Below are 21,125 nucleotides of genomic sequence, written 5' to 3'. Positions count from 1 at the left end.
AGAGAGAAAACGGAAGCTCTCCCGATACTTTTTTGTGTATATTTCTTCTGCAAAGTTACACAAACTACCGAAGTCAAGTTCTTACTGGAGGCTTGGTGGGGATCAACATGCTGGAGCGAGGGATCTGAAGAGGAGGACGTTTGTCAGCAGTTGTGCACCATTGATGACAACATCAAATATTAACACTTTTTAAGGCCTTGGCCCTCAAGTGACTACAGAGGAGGTAAGCAAGTCACACTTCTGCTTCAGAAATAACAGTGAGTATGGAGAGGTGGCACATTCAACAGTTGAATTGCGCATGTAATGGCCCTCCTTATGAATGGATAGTTTCCAGGATCTTGTTGTGGAACTTCCAGTACTAGTTGTATTGTGACGCTGGTTGGAAGTACAGGAATACATCAGTTGGCAGTAATTTATTACAGACAGAAGAGATCTACTGAGGCATTTCTCAGTTTGTCCTAACTAAAGAATACAAAGTAACTATCCCTCCTGTTATGTCCTAGACCCTGGACAGAGAGAAAGGGAAATCATGTCCACTGACTTGGACTCCAGTCTCACCAGCATTGACTGGCTGCCCCAGCTGGGAATCAGCAGCCTGCGCTCTGGTAGAGAGAGAGGAGGAGGAGGAGGGGAGAGGGACAAGAAGAAAGACAGAGGAGGGGAGAGTGGGGATTTCTTACCCTCTGTGCCGGACCCTTCCTCTTCTAACTGTAAGGGGAAACCCCCTCACAGCTACGCCACTCTCATTGCCATGGCAATAGCAGCTGCACCTGAGAGGAAGTTGAGTCTGAATGACATCTACACCTGGATCAGTGACACCTTCCCCTATTACAGCCGAGCAGGCCGTGGATGGAAGGTTAGCTTCAAATAACTCATCAGTGCACTTGAGTAACAGCTACACATGCGTCTGCAAAAGATTGTATTTGAATCACCAGCTAGAACAGAAAGAGAATTGTCATCTTTTTGTTGAGTTACATTATTCTGCAACCTTGTTCTCACTAGAACTCCATTCGTCATAATCTGTCCCTCAATAAATGCTTCAGGAAAGTTCCTCGGCCACAGAATGACCCTGGCAAGGTGAACAAGTTTAAGAATGTCCATATAATGTTGTCTATATCATATCAGATGGACATATTGCGGATCAAAAGGATGTACATATAATTTTCTGGCTATCTAGGGCTCTTATTGGACAATGGATGGACCTGTAGCAGTAAATCCAGTGAGGGCGCCAAAACGTCCCTATCCAGAAGGGGGAGAGGAGGGGCTCAATGTAGGTCTAACACACATCATCAAAGCAGTTACAAACTTCTGGAATATTTGTTTCTATTTTAAGATTTTTTTTATTTCATAGAACATTTCTCAGCCAGGTCTTTGCTGTTTACTGATATCTGCACGCCAAATGTATGATAAAAAAAAAACCTCATTATGTTTGGTTAAGAGGTGTTTCTCCCATGTATATTGAAAAAGTGAAATTATTATTTCAAAATACTCTGAACATCGACTCATTTTTCAAGTAACTATGTTCTTTTTGGTCAAATAATCCACAGAATGCTCTCAACAGAAAATTTGATGTTCCTTCTCCAAGATCAGTCATGGTGTTCCACAGGGATCAGTGCTCAGCCCACTTGGATAAATACCATTGAAGTTGCACATAAATGAGCCACTATTTATATGATTGATCATGTGTTGCTCACTACACAAATGGAATCTTACAGAAAACAACCTTCAATTTCTGTAAAGTTTTGAATGTGGCACTTCTGAGGCGTCTTTGCCCATCTGGCGATTGTACATAGAAGGTGATTTGATTCTTTTTTTGATCACTGCAAATAGCAACTATGGTGTGTTACAGATTCAGCAAGTACCAGAGAGAGGACCCTCCCCTCAACAGCCACAACCAGCTTCTCAAACAGACTCCCAGCTTCTCAAAGCGAAGCCCCTTGGTGTCATCCACCACCGGTCGCCCAAGCCTGCCTCCCTCTCTCCGCCCCCATGCAAGGTAACATCCGTAGCATTTCTCTCAGCTGTGCATAGTTAACCTGCACTTGATAACACACTATCTTCTCCTTTGCAGCAACCATCCCCTTACATGCCAGCTCCTGCTCCTCATCCATCCTTTGCCCCTATGTCTTCCATAAGTTCTTTCCCTGCTCCTCATCCACCTGGCCCCACCTTCTCCATCCCCCCTGTGTCTGCACCAACTCTGTCTGCCACCAGCGTTGCCACAGCTCCTCCTACAGCTGCTCCTTCTTACTCTGATGCTCCTCTCTCCTTTCCTGCTAATTCAGGACCTGAATCTGTTTCCACCTTCTCTGGCTCTGCTAACTCTGCACCTGTTTGCACCGCCTCAGGTCACACTCATGCTTCTGTATCTGTGGGCCCTCCCCCTGCTGTCCCTTCATCTGTTGCTGCCCCCTCTTCTGTTGCTGTTCCTCTTGCTACCTCTACTGATCCTCCACTCCGGTTTACCTTTGATGAGATGAACTTACCAGACTTGTATGCATCGTTCAAGTCTCTTTTCAAGACAATGCGAGAGAGAGGAGGCTCACAGTGTAAGTAGTACTGAGTGGATTGACCTGTTTTGTGTGTATTAGCACTATACAGTGTTCTAAAATCACCAGTTTTCCTTCCAGCGGATGCTGCTCCTTTTGCTGTGCTGAGCAACGACATCACCCCACTTCACACGCCAACTCTGCTACCAGTGTCCCCTCATCCTGTTCCTACTCCAGCTGCACTCGCTCCTCCACCTGCTCCAGCTGCGCTTGCTGCACCACCTCCACCTCAACCTGTTCCACTTGCACCACATGCACACCCCCCTGACCCAGATCGCCCTTTGCAATACAGTAGGTTCCACTTTTATCAACAAAATTACATCTATTAAAGCAGGGAGTATCATGAGAACTTTTCTGTGTATAACGCCTTTCTGTTTTTCACTTCAGCGGTGCCAGCTGACTGGTTCAGTAACCCGGATTCTCTGAGGGAGAGTACCCGCATTGCCAGCAACCTGGACTGGGCCAACATAGACCTCTCAGGTCACCCAGGTCTGAGTTGTTTAACACAATCTTTTATAGGCATCAGTTTATCCAAGTTAAAAAGTATTTACTCATTTACCCGTGCTCTGATTTTGCCGACATTCACGAGAAAACTGAGATTTCTTCCTCTGCCTAGTTCACAGAAATACTGGGCTACATTTCAATCAAAAGCAGTGTGCTCTAATTCCACAAATTGAATAACTAGATAATCTACTGAATACTTTACCTGGAAAATTAATTGGATGCTATTTTGCTCATAAGAAATAATACTGAAATATCTAAGTACACAATATTTCCTGCTTCTCATAAGAGGAAATGTCATTCTTTCTTAAAGGACAGTTCAACCAAAAATGAACATTTGTCATTATCTACTCCCCCTCGCATAGATACAACATTGGGCGAAGTTTTTTTTAGTCCACAACCAAAAAAGGGAATTCGAGTGTCCTGAATGGCATGAGGGTGGGTAAATAATAACTTACATTGTGAATGAACTCTTCCCTTAAGTTTTCTTGGTGTAGTTAATGAATATATTTAGTTTTGAACTAATTTGAAGATGAATAAAGATAAGATAAATTTGGAAACTGGGGGTATTTTTTGACCGAGCAATGAGAATGATTCATTCAATTAAGGGCAAAATGTTTAATTTAATCAATAACCAAAATAAGTGCAGCCCAAAGGAGGAGATTAACAAAATTGCAGTTTGTTTTAGTGCTGATACATCTACAAAGAAATTTTATGAGGGTGAATGTGCAAATACATACCCACAGACGAGTTAAATGTAAAATACTTTGCGTTTTCCAGTAAACTATCCTTTGTAGATTAACTTGAGCATCAGCTGTGATAACTGAAACAGTGACATTAGAACCTTTACGAGAGATTTTTTTGCTAACTTACTGAGATAGTGATAATGGCAGATCATTTTTTTTACTCATAGCCTTAACTCTTTTCACTAAACATGTCAAACATTTCCATTGCCAGACTTGCTGGAGAGCATGCGTCAGGCGGAGCTCTGCGACTGGGCCCTGGATCCGGCTCTCTTCACATCACTCTGTGATTCTCTGAACCGCTTCTTCACTCAGAAAGGCATGATCACTTCTGGGAATAACTCCCCACTGGCACTCGGTGCACCTCACTCCTTACAAGTCCTGCCATTCTCCAATCCACCTCCCACTCTTGCTAGCCTCACCCAGCCCTCAGCGTTCCCTTATCCGCCTGTAGTAACCACAGCCAATGGAACACAACTGCCCCGGAGGCCTGTGCACATGCAGGGGAACAACCTGCATCGACCACAGTTACAACAGACCTCAAACACAACAGGTAGGATACAAAGGAAATAGATTACCTCGAAGTCCTAGACAAGAGAACTGAGTTTCTATAGTTCCCTGAATGGTAAATGCAGTCTGGCAGTTGTAAAGGAGAAGGTACTGAAATATGAACTCATTTCCCTTTTTTTTTTTTGCGCATGGTGAATAAGTTCAGCTTTCTCTTTCTCAGCTGGGATGCAGCCTCAGACTATGGCCCCACGACCACGTCCTCCTTTAAAGAGTCTCCATAGCAACAGTGAGGAGATACAGGATGACTTCGACTGGGATTCTCTCGTTTGACACTCACCGTCTCCCAGAGGAAAGACACGAGAATTTTCAAGAGAAATGTGACTCTTCACAGAATCTTAAGTCTATGCAGAGGCTGCCTCACCAGAGCAAATTTGGGATCAAGTTTGCCTCAAATGACTGATTATTGTATTTTTTTTAACCATTATTCAAAATCCTTTGCTGTAATCGCATTTTTGTTTTTTGCATATTTTCGCGCAGGCAATTAACAGGGTGTCTTTTTTCCTCTCTGGTTGCGGATTTATTAACAAGTTCACCAAAGAAAATAAGATGTAAATTTATTCTCTTCACATTATTGTACTCTGCAGCAGTAAAAATTGCATATATGATACACACAAGCATCAACTACAGCGCAAGCATGAAACAAGCCATACACCCATCCTGTGTTTTGTTTTTTAATTTCATAAATTTGTTTAGATTTTTTTTTTTTCCATTTTACTTTTCAAATGTGAATGTTTCACAGTCAACACCACACAAAACCTTACCCAATAAAAGATATTTTCTTGTTGATATAAAATAACAATAAATTCAAACTAAATTAAAAGAACAGCATGGAGCAAGTTTGTCAAGTCCCCGTTTTTCTTTTCCTTTCATTCACTGAAATCATTGTCTTTTTTCTTTTTTTTTTTTCCCCCAAGAAGCATCAGTAGCTCTCCCTCCTCAAAGGAAAGAGGGATGAAATACAAGGACAGTGGTGTTTAGGGAGACCTGTATACCAGGAGTCCCACATGAACCTGACTGGAAAATACCGTTTGGGATAACCAAAAAAACAAAACAAAACAAAAAAACAGCAAAAATAACAAACAAACAAACAAACAAACCCCCCCCACATGATTGGCAGAGAAAGGTGTGACCCTTATAATACCTCATTTGAAAATTTCAACATTACATCGTATTAATACAAGTGTGAATTTTTAAAAGCAAAATTAATGGGTGTAATTTCTGCTTTTCAGTCACTGAAAAAAAAGATTGAACGAAGGGAAAAGGGAGACATATTGATACATATACACAGAAACAGGCGTTTGCACTATTGCATACTTGCACACTCACAAATGAGCATTCATAATCTCGTTCATGTTTCTTCACACACATTCACCATCATCCCCCCCCCCTCCCCCCCATTAGACCACGGATGTCAAAGCGCTCAGGTTTCTACAATAATGAGGAAAGAAAATAAAAAGCTTTTTTTTTATTTAAATGGCATCGTCGGGTTTGATTCTTTTTTTTTTTATTCGTTTCCAAAAACTGGAAAAAAATAAATTACATTTAACATTAAATTAAGAGTGATACTTGAAAATATTTGACCACATTGTGTCTGAAATGTTAATGCAGATTTTTCAGTCCATCTTTCAGTCTGGCGTTCATTAAAAAAAAAAAAAAAATCATCCTTCATGCACCTCATTTCATTTCAGTGATTCAGTGTTTGTCTTCATTGTACAGAGAGAAACAAGGAAGAGGCAACAGTGTCTCTGTTCAGTTTGTTAGTGGCTATTTCCCCTCTCCCGCCGTCTCTCTCAGTGCAGTCATATTAGACTATAGCAGTGTGACACTCATTGACTTACCTTCATCTCACACAGGACTGAAAAATAACAAAAACAACATGAAGAACAACACAAGAACAGGATTGAAACAAAATAAATAGATCTCTATTTCCTGCCCAAAATAACTGAAATGAAAGGAACTAAATATGAAAATTATTTTTGAAATAATGTAATGCTTTTGGAAGAAAAGAAGCATAATTTTTGATTTTTTTTCTTTAAATATAGAGATGTAGACATTTTTCTTGTTGGACACAAACTGTGTTGAGCAGGGATGAATAAAGGGGGCAGCAGGTACGACAGAGGAGGGGTGGGTGGAGTAGTGGAGACACTTCCTCAAAGAAGAAAAGGGTTGGTGCTGGCTCCCGTCGTTCCTCCACCTCCCACTGGTCCTCCTGCTCCCATCACTCCTCCTGTTCCAGTGGACCCACCCAAAATCAGCTGAGGGGGTGCTGCCCCTCCGGGACCCAACAAACTTGAGCCTGGTGGTGCCATAGGCGATAGCCCACTGTAGGTCATGCCCATGGGGCTGGCCTGCATCATGCCCAGGCCCATTCCTGAAGCCCCCATGCCCACACCCATCGGCCCCATGCCCATTCCTGGTTGTACCATGCTCAGCATGGGGTTGGGAGGCACAGGACTGGTGCGAAGGCCACTCAGACCGAGTGATGAGGGCTGTGGTGAAATGGAGGTCATGGCCGGGGCCACGCCGAAAGGGTTTGAAGAGGCAGGTGTTGGAGAGACCCCCCTGCTAGAAATGGTACTGCCTGGGGTGACTGCCATGCCAGGAGCAGGAGATGAGCCTGGGGGCCACAGGGGACACAGAGTGGCAAAAACCTCATCAAAGACCAGCAGTATTAGAATATGTTCGATTACTCATTTTATTTGAACAGGTGAAGGCTGGCGCTATCATGTATGTTTCTGATTTCAATAAATCCTGTAAAAAGACCAAAAACACTGTCCAATTTCCCCCCCCTGTCCTTGGCTCTTCTTCTTGATCCTTTCTTTTCTTCTCAAAGAGACCTACAAGGTTGCACCTAAAAAGGCAGCATAGATAGCTGCGACTCACCTGTGTTCTGGAGGAAGGGGTTGTGCGCTGATGATGACGAGATGGAAGGAGGTGGTGGCTGTTTGGGTTTGGGTTTAGAAGACACCAGGGAATCGAGATCCACCAGTGCTGCGTTGGGACCAAGGAAGGACTCTGGAGTCTTACGAACAGGGAGTGAAGAACCAAGAGATGAAAGGTCAAAGGGCACTGGCGAGCCTGTGCTGTCACAGCCCGTTGCTGAGGAGCCTCGTCGCTCTGGATCTCCTAAAAGGTGCAAGTGAGAGAGGAATATATACAGCAAGTCAGGTCTGAATAAAACTACCAACAGTTAATACACACAATATAAAACCAGCATAACATACAAACTTGAGGGGGATGAAATGTCAGACAACATCTGTGTGCATGCACTACAAATCTCTGTACGTTAACTATGAAGCCCCCCACTAAAGTGTGGACCTGTTCCTCAGTGTTTGTGCAGGTCCGTGTAGCTTCAAGTGTGAATGTACCTGTGCCATTAGTGTGTTTGGCGGTGCCACTCCAGAGGTCGGAGGTGATAGGGTCAGAGGCAGGGACAGGCCCATCCTTTGCCCAAGGGTCTACTGGCCCCCCCGAGGAGGAAGTGCTGGGAGGCACTGGGGGGCCCCAGGGGTCGGCACTTGGGGGGGTCACAGCTACAGGGGCGCGGAGGAGATGCAGGGGAGGGGAGGGTTAACACAACACCTTACAGGTACAATCCACAGTAAGGAGGGAGCAGGAAGCTGGGCTGGTTTCCCAGAAGTGTTTCTCTCCTTGACCTCTTCAATGCTACTAACCAGACACATGAGGATTCTGTGGCTATCCGCCAGGTCATTTCACCTGGTCAATACCTGAAGATCTGAGGAGGTAGAGGAGATGCTACAGATGCTACCTGATACAGTAAAAAAGCACAAAAGGGCAAGGCAAGAGAGAGCTCTGGTTGAGACTCAGCCACAGTCAGTCCTGAGTAGAAACGAGAGGATAAATATCCCTGCTTTAGACACAGAAGGAGAATGGATTTAGCATGCTTGCTTTCCTCATTACACACTGAAAGCATTTGAGTGAATGAGAAGAAATGACAGCATGGTGGCATGACAGACAATGTAACAAAGCTGTTATACGTAAACAGGAGACTCAATGGTGGAGAGAAGCACCAAAGTCCAGAAGACTTTACAGCACCTTCAGCCAGAGACCCCAACTCGGTCCTTGACATGGGTAGAGTCGCCGCTGCTTACCTGAGCCTCCCCAGGGGTCCACGTTGTTAACTCTGTTGCTTGTGTCTCCCCAAGGGTCTGGAGGAGGGGCTATTGTGGGTGGGGCTCCCCCACCCCAAGGGTCAGAGCTGGTAGGGGATGTGGGTGAAGCTACCCCCCATGGATCTGTTGAGGTTGTACCCCATGGACCTGAGGCGGGGACAGAAACTGTGGGTGGAGGAGAGGGGCCAGCGGAGTCCACAGTGGCAGCAGCAGGGGCCCCCCAGGGGTCTACAGCACTCAGCTCCATGAGAGCACTCTGTAAAAGATGATGTGTTATAGATTACATGAAGCTCGCTTCTCACACACACACACACACACACACACACACACACACACACACCTCTTCTGGCTTTGGCTTTTCCCTCTTGCTCTCCTCAATGGCCATCTGCAGTCGCAGGTCGTCCCCTCGGCGCAGTCGCTCCTCCTGCCAATCACACACACACCTTGATGTCAGCAACATGAGGCACATGAGCTCGGAAGGTACATCACAAAGACAGACTAAGGCTTCACTGACATTCCATGTCTAAATCAGAAGCGTTGGAAACAGGACACCGGAAGGGAACCAACCAATCTACAGTTTAATGTGATTCTCACAATACTAATACTAATACTAATGTAAAACATGATCAAATCAGGAGACTGCTTGTAACGCAATCAAGGCTTATTATCACAACTGATGATGTCACAAGGCTGTATAAAATACTGCCGGATTGAGAACTACAGAAGTGCTGTAGCAGGACAGTTCAGGATATGATGCGAAACCTCCAGCGTAACCAGAATACTGAGGCTTCATTCAGCTCTCAAACGACAGCAGAGCTTCAGAGGTTTGTTTGCTGTCATGGTGAACAGTCTCCTGAAACTGCTGGCTGATATTTTGCTGTTTGTTGCTCACACTGCTGTGCATTCCGACGATGGTCCAGTCTTTAAGCTGAGTACAGTGGGGCTTCCTTCAAGTTAAAACAAATCTAGAGGTCAGCTAGAGAATGCATATTTCGGGAAAGGCCACCTTAGCTAAACACAATTATAAGTAACTTCATTACTTCACTACGTTAAACAGATTTGCTCCAACACTGAATGAGTTCTCATAGCAGTGCTACGTCTTTCCACCAGACTCCTAGTTTTTACGTGATGCTGCTAACAGACAGACACACCGTGCTGATTACATTATTTCCCTGGACGTAAAATGAGCAGACCTGGCTTCATGCGACAGTTACCAAAACATCTGTACAAAACAAAACAAAAAAAACCATCATCCCAGTCTTATGTTGGATACCACCAAGACCACCAACGCTCGGCATGCAAGCACACAAGGCTACAGGAACATCAAGACTCTACTTTAACACTTTACCTTACAACAGATTCATTATGAGAACTTTACCACCTACAGAATACAGTAAAGAGATGCAACGACAAGAACAACAGGACTCAGGTGAGGGAAGAGTTTTAGATCAAGACTACAGTTGAGTGCATGCTGTCACGGAGGGAAACAGGGAGGAAAGAATCATCAATTATGACAGATATTTGCCAATGTCATGCAAATTCTACAATTGTAATTACTTGGATTTTTTTTTTTAATGATTTAATAATTTAACAATCAATCAATATCTTGGGCGCTTAATTTCGTTTAGTTTCAATAATTATTTCAATAAGCTCTGCATAGTTTTTATGCAAACAATATTAAACATCTCAGAAAACTCAATTAAAACACATTATTATAGTTGGATGCAAATCTGGTGCTTCAAGAAATGACACGACAAATATGAACAGAAATTAATTTTCTAGATTGAGCAATACGTGATGAGCATTTGAGGGATTTCAACTGAGTGAAAGAGGGATAGTCGATAGCTGGCTGGCCAGCCAGCTGAGCTCACTCTCTGCCCCTAACCTTTTGGAGCATCTCTTTGCTGAGTGTGATTGCATAGCGGAGCTCTGCGTCCTCCAGATGGTCCGTGCCAGTCTGGGGGAGGTCAGGGGTTACAAAGTGAGAGTAAGGCTGGCTGTGTGTATTGATGAATATCAGTAGTATTCCTCTGGGTATACAGGTACTGCAAGAGATTTCATTTACAAGCCTAAACGCAGTTACAGTCTTGCTAGTTCTGTTGCTTTGTGTTACCTGTTCTGCTTCTTCTTTACTCATGGCCAAAGCCAGCTGGAGCTGCAGGTCCTCCTCTCCAGAGCTCTGTGGCCAGGCCTGCTCAGGGTCTGCCCCTCCAGAGTGGGAGCCTAGTGACAGGCTGCCCCCCAGGCTAGGTGCTGAGGGAGCCGAGGAGGCTGGGACAGAAACAAATAGGTATATGCACGGATGAGAGTCTGGCTTTGGTCAAAGGGTATTCAGCGCTGATGTCCTTTCAGTGTCCTACCACTGGAGGTCTGTGCCATCTTCTCTTTGGTTTTGAGGGCATGGATCCTCTCTTCTCGTAATCTCTCTTCATCTTTCAGCAGTGTCACTAGTTGTTTGGCTTTCTCTCGCACATTCACGCCCTGGAAAATGAAATTCAACGCTTTTAATATTAAAAAGAACATACATGGACATCCAACAATTAAAGCAAGGAACCTTTTCATGCCTGTGACTCAAATATCCCAGGAGCAACCATTCAGCCGATCTACGTCAGACTTGGTGTACAGATTGCTGCCTCCAGGAAGTGCAATTAAAGTCTGAGGTCTTAGCAGATCTGAGACACTCCGAATGACTGAGAATCTTAAAGACTGTGATGAAAGTTTTGTCATGTCACACAACACTGTGCTAATAAAACAAATTAATAATGCCTTGACTGTGTAACAGCTGGTACAAAAGTGTCAATTATTATCCTGTAAACAAACCTTTGGCTTTGTAGATCAGCACAAGAGGTGGAATGTCCTTGAATGAACTTCAGAGGGCTTGTTTAACAAAGTGTAATGCATTCCATAACGGTTACTCACTTATCACTTCAGTTTTATATCATCGCTTTGGTTTCTATATAGCCTCATGGGCATGGGTGTGTTTGCTTACCTGGTCTTTCCCGTCTCTGTCTATGTACTGGAAATCCTTGAGGGTCTGGACAGCGTATATGTTCTCTCGACACTGTTGGGCAACACGTTCTGAACCCGTCTTGATCAGATACTCCATAAGAGTCATAGCCTGGTGAAAATACACAAAATCTGTCACCAACTGTGGAAATGAAGAAATGAAGATACAACCGTCAACACACAATAATTTTTCAGATTCCAAGTGGATTCACACAAAGACTAAACAGAAAATGCATAATCTGTACTGTGTGTAAACAAAAATAAAGCACTTGATGTTGATGGCATAACTGCAACATGAAGAAATATGTGAGCTCATATCGTGACGGTGTGATGTACACAGTAAGACACGAATAAAAATAGTTCTTGTAATTGACTACACCGTGTACCACTACAATTTTAGGATGAAATGAAACCATGTTTTTTCAGAGTTCTCACGACAACTTGATAGCCGTTTCTTAAGTAAACATCTCTCTCTCCCAGTCAGTCAACCACTACCTTCCACCAGACCAGGATGCGCGCGCGCGCACACACACACACACACACACACACACACACACACACACACACACACACACACACACACACACCTTTTCTGGCAGCATCCAAAATCAAAGCAATTTGAGGACACTACAGCTGGGCGATGTGACTTCAAATCAATATCATTTTACAATTATTTTCAAGCTTGCACCTTGATTACTATCAATGAATGATTATATTATGCAGTTTTTGTACAGTAGTAATAGTACACGGACAAGTACTGTAATGTAGATATGCCGAACTATTGAAGATACAGTATTAATCAAATTTACCATAAGGAAAAAGAGTGTATGAGTGTTTCCAATCATAGGTTCTTTTGTATATTTTTGCCCGGCACATAAAACAATTCACAATACAACACAGACTCACCATTCTTGTTTCAATATTCATATTCAGTGTAAACCAAATCGCAAAGGTGTGATTTTTGTGGGATCTGCACCACAACAATATTTTATTCAGACACATTTCCGTCTTTAGCATTGGCCTTATGGTGATGTCAATAAAATTTCAGCCCTAAATCAAATATGATTATCTTGTAGTTTTTTTTACCTGTTGTTTATGATAAGTAATGATAAATAATATTACATTATCTACTGTAGTTATCAACTTGTCCAGCAACAACTTCATCATTATCAGTGTAACTAAAATAAACAGCTAACTTTAGAATGAGGGTTATTATTAAGATGCTAATTGGCTGTTAGCCAACTGTAACATTAGCTAGCAGTCAATTTCCTCACTTGGGGCCCTGGATGTCAGTGCACATAGCAAGTGCCAAGAATTCTTCTAACGGCTCTAAATTCAGCCACCGAGTCCCCTCATTCATTATCTGTTTCCCTACAGAGGCCCGATCTTAATTCTGTGGGAAACAGTGGGTACACGCACAATCGCACACACCTTGTATACATGTCTCCAGTTCTTCCCGTGGTCATTGAGGCGCTTCCACACCATGCTCATTATTTCTGAGAAAGCCACAACATTGTAGGTCAAATCAGCGATCTCTGACATCAGAGAGCTGCTTGGGCCCCAGGGGTCATTGGATGTTGCTTCTCTAACCTAAACAACACAGAAAGGGACAAACTGCAGTTATACTCCATTCAAAACAGCCCCGACAAGAACAATTTTACTTTTATGTCAAACAAATACGAACCAACCAACTGAACACAAGTTGGAGAGAAGCAAATTAATGAATAGATAATGTGATCACATTTACTCATTGAGTATAATGAGGTGAAAGAGAGGAGACTGCTTCAGCGATGTGTTAGATCATCTACAGTGACATTATATCATTTGCACGGCAAACACATGAGCTGCATTTAAAGTATGGACATAAGGTGGATGTGGGTGTATAAAAGAGAGGAGAAGACAAGCCAGAAAAGTAGAGACACACAACCTTGATTTCAGCCTCAGAATAGTTGTGGACGATGTTCTTTACTTGTCGCCGTAGCGATGAGGTCGACATGGCAACCGTCGGACCGTCAAGTTCTGTTGCAATCTGAACAGCACACGATGAGGAGGGGTTGTAAAAGACTTTTAATACAGCACAAAACAAACAGTAACTCTGCAAAGACGACTGACATTTCTAACAGGGAACTTAGGAAGACCTGGTTAATTCTACTAGAAAGACGGGAAGGATGAAGATTAAACATAAGAAGAGGAGGATGACGACTAGTGTAGATGTTTAAAAATAAGAGAGAAAAGGAGAGAGGGGCCTTAAAGAGAGCAATCAGTGTGAAGGATGTTAGCTATTCCAGATATCAATCTTAAGTCATGTGACCTCTAGGACAAACATAGGGAGAAAGACGGTGTCATGCACACCTGTTACACAAGAATGATGCAGAATAGGGGTCTCTCCTCAGGGTATCGGTTAGGTTTTCTGTCTCGTGGGCCACTCATTCACAAAGTGTTTTGTCTCAATTTGTCTTTTTCTTCCTGTGGCAACATCGGGTCCCAAAACCACAGGCTCAGAGATGAAAACTAAGGAACAACAACAACAAGAACAATAGAAAAAGGTAAATGCAAAGTCGCCAGCTAGTTATTGCTTAATCTCAACAAACAGGAAAAGACAGAGCAAAAAAAAAAAAAAAAAAAATTCCAAAGCACTCATGATCACAAAATAAGGACAAAGCAGATATTCAGCAAGAAAATCACATGATCTGACATCCACAGATGGGTCATAGCCAGAGATACACACATTCTATGTTTTATCAAGACAAAATACCTGCATTTAATTCTGTCAAAGACCAAATCGAGGATTTATGGCCTATGAGCAGACTTTTCCGAAGCCGAATCAGTTTACACTGGAGAAAAAAAAGCCCTTGCATTGCTTTTCTTTCTTCAAAATATCTTCATTTGACAATCAAAAATGTAGCTTTATACAAGTGTTTTTCAAGGCCATATTTAATCATTTCAAACCATTTATTTCATACATGTATCAATCAAGTTTTTTTTTGAAGGACTTCATTTTAATCAACACTGCAAATAAATCATCTAGAAACGACATATTTCATCAGATCCAATAGAATTCAGGTGGATCAAGAATGTTCTAATAATGGCTGACAAACAGCTGCAGCAACAAAATTGTGGCAGTTTTTGAGCGTGAAAGACTTCAGTTATTAAACCACCAGGAAACCTATTTATGCAATCATGAACTTAACAAAACACTCTATATGATATTATGAATGACTGGCCAAAAGGAAATGAATTATCTGGTGGAAAATGGGTGATTTAGATAAACGAACACAACATTGTGGACCCATCCAGGGTGCTGCTGGTGTAATGGTATGCGGAGAATGATGTCATGGCTCGATATCGAATCCCTCGCTGCTAACTGAGCAATGTTTGTATCCGTCTGCTTACACAGCAGAGCGAAACCCTTGTGGCTGAACAGATGCATCCTTCACCTGACAAAATCTCAATTTTCAAACCAAGTGCACGCTGCCTCAGTCCATGTCACAAAGCAACTCAAGTGTGCCAATAAATAAATACAGCTTCCAGAAACTGACATTAGAAGTAACCGAGTAACTTAAAGACCTAGTTTTGCTGTCAGTATATTTATAAGTTCTCCACACTTATTTTGAGAGATTATCCTCACAGGCATCAAATAGTATCTTCAGTCCAATTAGAACTAGGCGTTTAACTCCTTGCTTTCTCCTCCAGTTGCTCAGCCTTCCACTGCGCTTACTTCAGACATGTTTGCCTCCTTTTTTACTGAAAAGGTTGCTGCAATCAGCAACCAGTTCTCTGAGCCTGACCAGTCCAGTCAGCACCAACCTGCCACTGCTGCTTCACTCTTCTCCTTTGCTCCCCTGAGCGAAGATGAGGTCTCCAGACTTCTCCTGAGCTCAAAACCTACAACTTGTCCTCTCGATCCAATACCCACCAGCATCCTGCAGACCATTTTGCCCACTATCAAACCTGCAGTCACACACATTGTCAATTCCTCCCTGGAAACTGGCATTTTTCCTGCTACTTTTAAACAAGCCCGTGTAACCCCACTGCTCAAAAAGCCTAATCTCAACCCCGCCAAGGTTGAAAACTACAGGCCAGTATCACTTCTGCCATTCCTGTCAAAAATACTGGAGCGCTCAGTATTTAACCAGGTCTCTGAACATCTGCGGAACAACAACCTACTTGACTCTTTTCAGTCTGGTGTCAGGTGTGACCACTCCACTGAGACTGCACTCCTGTCAGTCACCGAGTCACTGAGACAAGCTCGAGCTGCTGGTCAGTGCTCTGTCCTACTTCTGCTGGACCTGTCTGCTGCCTTCAACACGGTGAACCATCAGATTCTCCTCTCCACACTCTCTGAGCTTGGCATATCTGGTTCTGCCTTGTTGTGGTTCAAGTCCTACCTCACAGGCAGATCCTTCAGAGTGTCATGGCGAGGAAAGGTGTCTAGGTCACATGGCCTATTGACTGGAGTTCCTCAGGGGTCAGTGCTTGGTCCCCTTCTCTTCTCTCTGTACACCACCTCATTTGGTGCAGTGATCCGCTCCCATGGCTTCTCCTACCACTGTTATGCTGACGACACTCAGCTTCTCCTCTCTTTTCCACCTGATGACAGAACGCTCTCAGATCGTATATCCGCGTGTCTGGCTGATATCTCCACATGGATGAAGGAACGCCACCTTCAACTGAATCTCTCTAAGACTGAACTCATGGTCTTTCCAGCTTGTCCATCTGTTCAGCCTCAGGTCAGTGTCCAACTTGACTCGAGCCTACTTGTGCCCACAAACTCAGCCAGAAACCTGGGTGTCATTATTGATGACCAGCTGACCTTTAAGGTTCATGTGGCCTCAGTTTCTCGGTCTTGCCGTTATGCCCTCTACAACATCAGGAAGATCAGACCCTTCCTGACCCAACAGACCACACAGATTCTGGTTCAGGCTCTTGTCATCTCACGCATTGACTCCTGCAACTCTCTTCTGGCAGGCCTCCCTGCATGCTCATTCAAGCCTCTGCAGATGATCCAGAATGCAGCAGCACGTCTGATCTTCAACCAGCCCAAAAGGGCACATGTCACCCTGCTGCTGGTTTCTCTTCACTGGCTTACAGTGGCAGCCAGGATCCAATTCAAGGCACTTCTTTTGGCTTACAAAACAATGACAAGAACGGCTCCAGCCTACCTGGAATCCCTGATCCAGGTCTACTCTCCTTCTCGCCCACTACGCTCTGCATGCGAAAGACGCCTGGTGCTTTCAGCCCAGCGCTGCTCCAAATCTCTAGCCAGACTCTTCTGTCGTTCCCAAATGGTGGAACGAACAACCGAACTCTGTGCGTTCTTCTGAGTCCCTTTCTACTTTTAAGAGACAATTGAAGACTCAATTGTTCAGAGAGCACCTAGGCACTTAACCTGACTCTTCTCCTCTTTGTCCTGTGGGGTAGAATAAGTAAAGAGGGTCCAAGACCCAGCACTTAGTGATTATGTAGCACTAACTGTGTTGTGTGATGTTGTATGTTTGTCAAAAAAAAAAGGGGGGGGGGCGACACTTCTTCTGCCACTAGATGGCAGTACCTGTGACCAAATCACAACTGAAGCACTTTTGCGCTTCCTATGGGCTTTTCCTTAATTAAGTCTAAATTCTTGCTTGTGTTGTACGTCGCTTTGGACAAAAGCGTCTGCTAAATGAAATTGTAGAATTGTAGAACTAGGGTTGGGCAGTATAAAAATCTAAAATGCACCACAGAAATGTGTCCACCTGTTTTTACTGTGTGGAGCTATGATTTGGACAAGATTCTGGTCTGATATCACAAATCATGACATGGAAAAGATTGAAAACATAAAGAGAAATCAGTCGCTTTCACCTAAACCAACCCAAGATGACGCATAAGAAGTTGCTCTGTGAGTGTTTTTGTTTAAATGAAAGCTCCAAAGAAAATAACCAAATGAATTAATTTACGCCGTGTTTATTGAATTTACAGCGTCAGTATATTCGCAGAAAATGACCAATCTCTGTTTTGGTTGTTCAACCCAAATCTAACAAATCACTGAAGTTTTCTTATATGGTCTTTCCTCTGGATGCACTGAAGGGAATGAGGAGGAGGTGGAATGAATTTAACAAAGGACAGCTAAGATAATTTCCAAATATTTCACTTGGCCACTCAATTGCCATCACTTTAAGGAGGAGGATGATGATAATGATGATGATGATGATGATGATGATGATGATGATGAATCCCTCCTGCATAACAAACTCCCTCCAAGTGGGCAAATGGCCACTCACAGGCAGGTTTACTTTCATTCTCTCTACCTTACTCTGCCTCCAGCAGTACTTACATTGCAACCAAAACTCAACAGTGATAAGGGGGAAGTACAAGGACTGACCTCTAAACCATGTACTCTGATAGGCACAAACACCAGATCATTTTAGTGTACTTCAAAGCCTTATCAGTGCAACACTTTTTGAATGTAGGCTGGTTTCAACAACGCAAACTAAATGTATTCATACATCTCAAGAACTATGAGGTTTAGCATGTAAGCTGGATCGAGTTTCAAAACTGCTTGTGCAAATGCAGCAAGGTGGAAATTACGCATTGAAAACCTCTTCAAATGTAACTCTCTCCCACAACACGCTATATATGATTAATGCTGGAGGTTAAACAAATAGGACCGCATTGCATAACGAACCAGGGAGCAAGCATTGCAACAGTCACTCCTGAAGTATCAAAGTTCACACGCCACTCATCTTTGTCCTTTCTATCGCAGTCCGTCTGTCTCAAACATGGACATCGTGTCCAAATTCTAACGAAAAGTACACACGCAACCTTATTCACTCTGTCGTCTGCCCTGATTAACAGCGACAGGTTTAATGTAAATGACCAATGATTGGTGACTCTAATGACAAATCTCGCTGCTATGACATGCAGGTTAGCGGTCAGATTCGATGGACATAAATAGTTACTGTACACGAATCAATTAAAAGTAAGATCCATCGTTGGAATTACATCTTTACCAAGCTGTTGCTTTCATCACTTGAGTTTAGGTTAGTAAAGTTAGCCCCGTGAGAGAGTTACCTCCACCACAGCTTAAACTGCCTCACCTACCAGAGTAAGCTAGATAAAATTAGCAACATGACACTGACAGCCAGCTGGCACCATGCTAGCTAACCATCTACTACTAACTCACTCCGGAGATTTAACAGTAAGCTAGCATTGCGGCATAGCACGTTATCTTTACACGGGGTTAATGGCTAACTTGGTCTCAACTCATTCAAACGCTGCTAACCAGAACATCGCCTGGGCAGAGTTAACATGGTCAAAAGCAAAAGGCGACGAGTTAATGAAGCTAATAAGGCAGCGAAGGGCTACTGTCATCTAGCAATGTTATTTCCTATTAGGCACTTCTTAAGCAATTATCTCATTCCTCCCTGGGCCAATCGAAACAGTGCATCGTAGTGTTACTTTTCCCACCAGGTTTGGCTGAAGTCTGTAAACTAATAACAGGGAGGGATCAGCTCTGCACGAGTGAGCGAATAAACTATCGCTCAACAAATGGTAAAGTCCTGTCCTCAACGTTCACTTACACCGGACTCTTAACGAGCACTAGTTTACTTCCCAGTGGGACTTATTAGAAGAAATCAGTTACTCTTCTACTGCAAGTGGACATTAGTTAGCTAGCAAGGTAGCAGTTAGCATGTCTATGGGAGTTAGCTAGCTGCTGCTGCTGCTGCTAGTTCGTAACAGCCAACAGGACTGCTAGACCCTACGAGCTTTAGCAAGGACACGTCCCGCTTTGGGACCAGGTGAAGTGTAACTTACACGTTCAAATGACAAGCCGACATGCACAAAAAGTGTTGACAACACAGTACAATAAATATCCAAATCAAGTGTGTACTGACCCTGTTGTAGCCTTAATGTACGAGGAGATGGCCGAATTTCCGCTTCCGCTCTCGACTCCAGGAAAGACCGCACCCCCCCACAGCTTTGTTTTCCTAGGTTGGTCTTTTCTTCTTCGAATACAATTGGCAGTGTGGAACCAGCTTGTAGCCGCATTTCCGCCACCTAACGGAATATGGAACATTCGATTGGGAGGAAGGAAGGTAGGAAGGAAGGAAGGAAGGAAGGAAGGAAGGAAAGAAGGAAGGAAAGAAGGAAGGAAGGAAGGAATAAATATTTTTAATTTTGTCTTGTTTTAGTGCTGTTTCATGAAACACCTTGTTACCTTGCATTTGATAGAAAGGCACTATAGAAATAAAGCTTCTCATTATTATTACAAAGAAATTCTTCCTCTATCAATGCAATATTTCAAGCAAATTTTGTCTGTTCATGATTGTTTCTTACTCAGTTTTGTACAAATTAACTTTTACTTTTTTGATATGTGATCATCTGACCACTGTAACAACATCCTCAGTTCCATGGAAAACAAAACAACAAATCAAAAACAAATCAGACTATCAAACATTTATTGTGCGATCTCAATATGAAATGTTGAATTTTAAAAGGATGACCCAGTCTCCACAATTTAATACCACTGAGTGCTGCCATGCTGTCAGATGCTGTTGCGACATGTTTTTGTCTGTATTTTTCTTTTTTTATAATTTCTATTTTACTTTGTTAGATAGAAACTGCAGAGAACGCATTCAGAGTCACAGTCTTTACAGGAATGTGCAAATGCATTTAATACAAGAAGGAATGACTTTGACATCTTTATTTGTTGGTTAAATGTGGCTCCAAACAAGACTGTGGTCACTGCATCATCATCTCGATCGCTATGGACTGTAAATGGCACTGGATTCATTCAAGCATTTGTAACAAAATCACAATAGCCTTTCTTGAAATCACAGTCTTCACACGTGAAGCTATAGAATTGGACTGAAAATCTTTTATTTGAAGCCAGATGTACAGAAAATGGACGGATGGATGGGTGTGGGACGTCCCTCAGCAACCTCAGCATCGCTTACCATAGACGTGGAACTGCCCGGGTGTTTGCATTTGGTCAGTGATGCTGTAGCACACACCGTCCACCAGGAGACAGCCTTGGCCTGATTCTAGCTTCGCACCAGAACTGCTTCATTCCATCTATGAAGCCATAAATAAGACATGGTAAGCCCCATAGATCGGAACAACACAAACAGCTGGTCTGCATGTGTGTTCCCAGCTCCCCTGTTATCCTGCATCTCTTTATCCTTTTATCCTGTCTTCTCCCCAGGGGCGAGGCCGCAGAAGAAAACATTGCAGCATGACTCAAGCAAATTGTATGACTCCGATACATCAGTTACATTGCTTTGGAAACACTGATCACATGGAGACAAACCCCCAAAAAAGGCATTATATTAAAAGCTATTCAGACAGGTGCTGCTGCACTGCTGTGTCACAGAGAAACACTGTGGTTCTTCAACTGTACGCTTCGTGACATTGAACAAACAGAAATAAAGTGGAAACACCGAAGAAACCAATGGACACTGACTCATGCTAATGTATTCAATAAAAAAAACTTTTGTCTTGTGAGTCTCAGTGGTTCTTTATCATCATCTTTGTTGGATACAGTAGGTTACATCAGTAACATACACATTTTACACCTTGGCCTTGACATTTGTACAAATAGAGGTGCCCAACATTACAGTAAAAATGAGGCAAAATTTCAAAAT

The 21,125-nt window shown here is 43.1% G+C and overlaps 2 protein-coding genes and 1 long non-coding RNA gene across 8 annotated transcripts; 2 read left to right on the top strand and 1 right to left on the bottom strand.

The window, feature by feature from the left end:
• The first annotated feature begins 77 nt into the window (after positions 1–77).
• Positions 78–5,460, top strand: foxj2 (forkhead box J2). 3 transcript variants are annotated; one of them, XM_086218275.1, is made up of 10 exons: positions 78–223; positions 504–856; positions 1,003–1,077; positions 1,178–1,270; positions 1,850–1,996; positions 2,072–2,549; positions 2,631–2,840; positions 2,937–3,038; positions 4,008–4,346; positions 4,524–5,460. In XM_086218275.1, exons 2-10 carry the CDS (start codon positions 530–532, stop codon positions 4,631–4,633), a joined length of 1,881 nt encoding a protein of 626 aa, XP_086074401.1. In that variant the 5' UTR covers positions 78–223; positions 504–529; the 3' UTR covers positions 4,634–5,460. The 3 variants fall into 3 exon arrangements, with proteins under 3 accessions (XP_086074401.1, XP_086074402.1, XP_086074403.1); XM_086218277.1 differs by lacking the exon at positions 78–223 and having other exon boundaries at positions 665–856; positions 1,044–1,077; XM_086218276.1 differs by lacking the exons at positions 1,003–1,077; positions 1,178–1,270.
• Positions 5,019–19,504, bottom strand: epn1a (epsin 1a). 3 transcript variants are annotated; one of them, XM_086218272.1, is made up of 13 exons: positions 19,377–19,504; positions 13,855–14,013; positions 13,430–13,531; positions 12,934–13,092; positions 11,486–11,614; positions 10,857–10,977; positions 10,610–10,767; positions 10,382–10,453; positions 8,837–8,920; positions 8,476–8,752; positions 7,732–7,896; positions 7,247–7,489; positions 5,019–6,980 (listed from the first exon to the last, which is right to left on the bottom strand). In XM_086218272.1, the coding sequence occupies exons 3-13, from the start codon at positions 13,496–13,498 to the stop codon at positions 6,514–6,516; spliced, it is 1,944 nt and encodes a 647-aa protein (XP_086074398.1). In that variant the 5' UTR covers positions 13,499–13,531; positions 13,855–14,013; positions 19,377–19,504; the 3' UTR covers positions 5,019–6,513. The 3 variants fall into 3 exon arrangements, with proteins under 3 accessions (XP_086074398.1, XP_086074399.1, XP_086074400.1); XM_086218273.1 differs by having other exon boundaries at positions 19,297–19,400; XM_086218274.1 differs by lacking the exon at positions 10,382–10,453.
• Positions 18,958–20,938, top strand: LOC147253213 (uncharacterized). Of its 2 annotated transcripts, none has more exons than XR_015118535.1 (3): positions 18,958–19,032; positions 20,371–20,580; positions 20,687–20,938. It is a non-coding gene; the product is annotated as an uncharacterized LOC147253213 (long non-coding RNA). The 2 variants fall into 2 exon arrangements; XR_015118534.1 differs by lacking the exon at positions 18,958–19,032 and adding an exon at positions 19,544–19,577 and having other exon boundaries at positions 20,375–20,580.
• Positions 20,939–21,125: the final 187 nt, after the last annotated feature.

Source organism: Aulostomus chinensis, chromosome 11 (genome assembly GCF_037954235.1).
Source record: "Aulostomus chinensis isolate RoL2024-O1b breed Wild chromosome 11, RoL_Achi_v1.0, whole genome shotgun sequence".
In the NCBI taxonomy this organism is placed as follows: Eukaryota; Metazoa; Chordata; class Actinopteri; order Syngnathiformes; family Aulostomidae; genus Aulostomus; species Aulostomus chinensis.
The sequence above is the reverse complement of the archived record's forward strand: the minus strand, read 5'-3'. Positions and strand labels throughout refer to the sequence as shown.

Coding starts and splice junctions, on each gene's coding strand:
- foxj2 (XM_086218275.1), top strand. CDS start 530: ATGTCCACTGACTTGGACTCCAGTCTCACCAGCATTGACTGGCTGCCC. Junction 1,078..1,177: donor CACAGAATGACCCTGGCAAG/GTGAACAAGTTT, acceptor CTGGCTATCTAG/GGCTCTTATTGGACAATGGA. Junction 4,347..4,523: donor ACAGACCTCAAACACAACAG/GTAGGATACAAA, acceptor TCTCTTTCTCAG/CTGGGATGCAGCCTCAGACT.
- epn1a (XM_086218272.1), bottom strand. CDS start 13,498: ATGTCGACCTCATCGCTACGGCGACAAGTAAAGAACATCGTCCACAAC. Junction 13,093..13,429: donor ATTCTGAGGCTGAAATCAAG/GTTGTGTGTCTC, acceptor TGTGTTGTTTAG/GTTAGAGAAGCAACATCCAA. Junction 8,921..10,381: donor GCAAAGAGATGCTCCAAAAG/GTTAGGGGCAGA, acceptor TGTGATTGGCAG/GAGGAGCGACTGCGCCGAGG.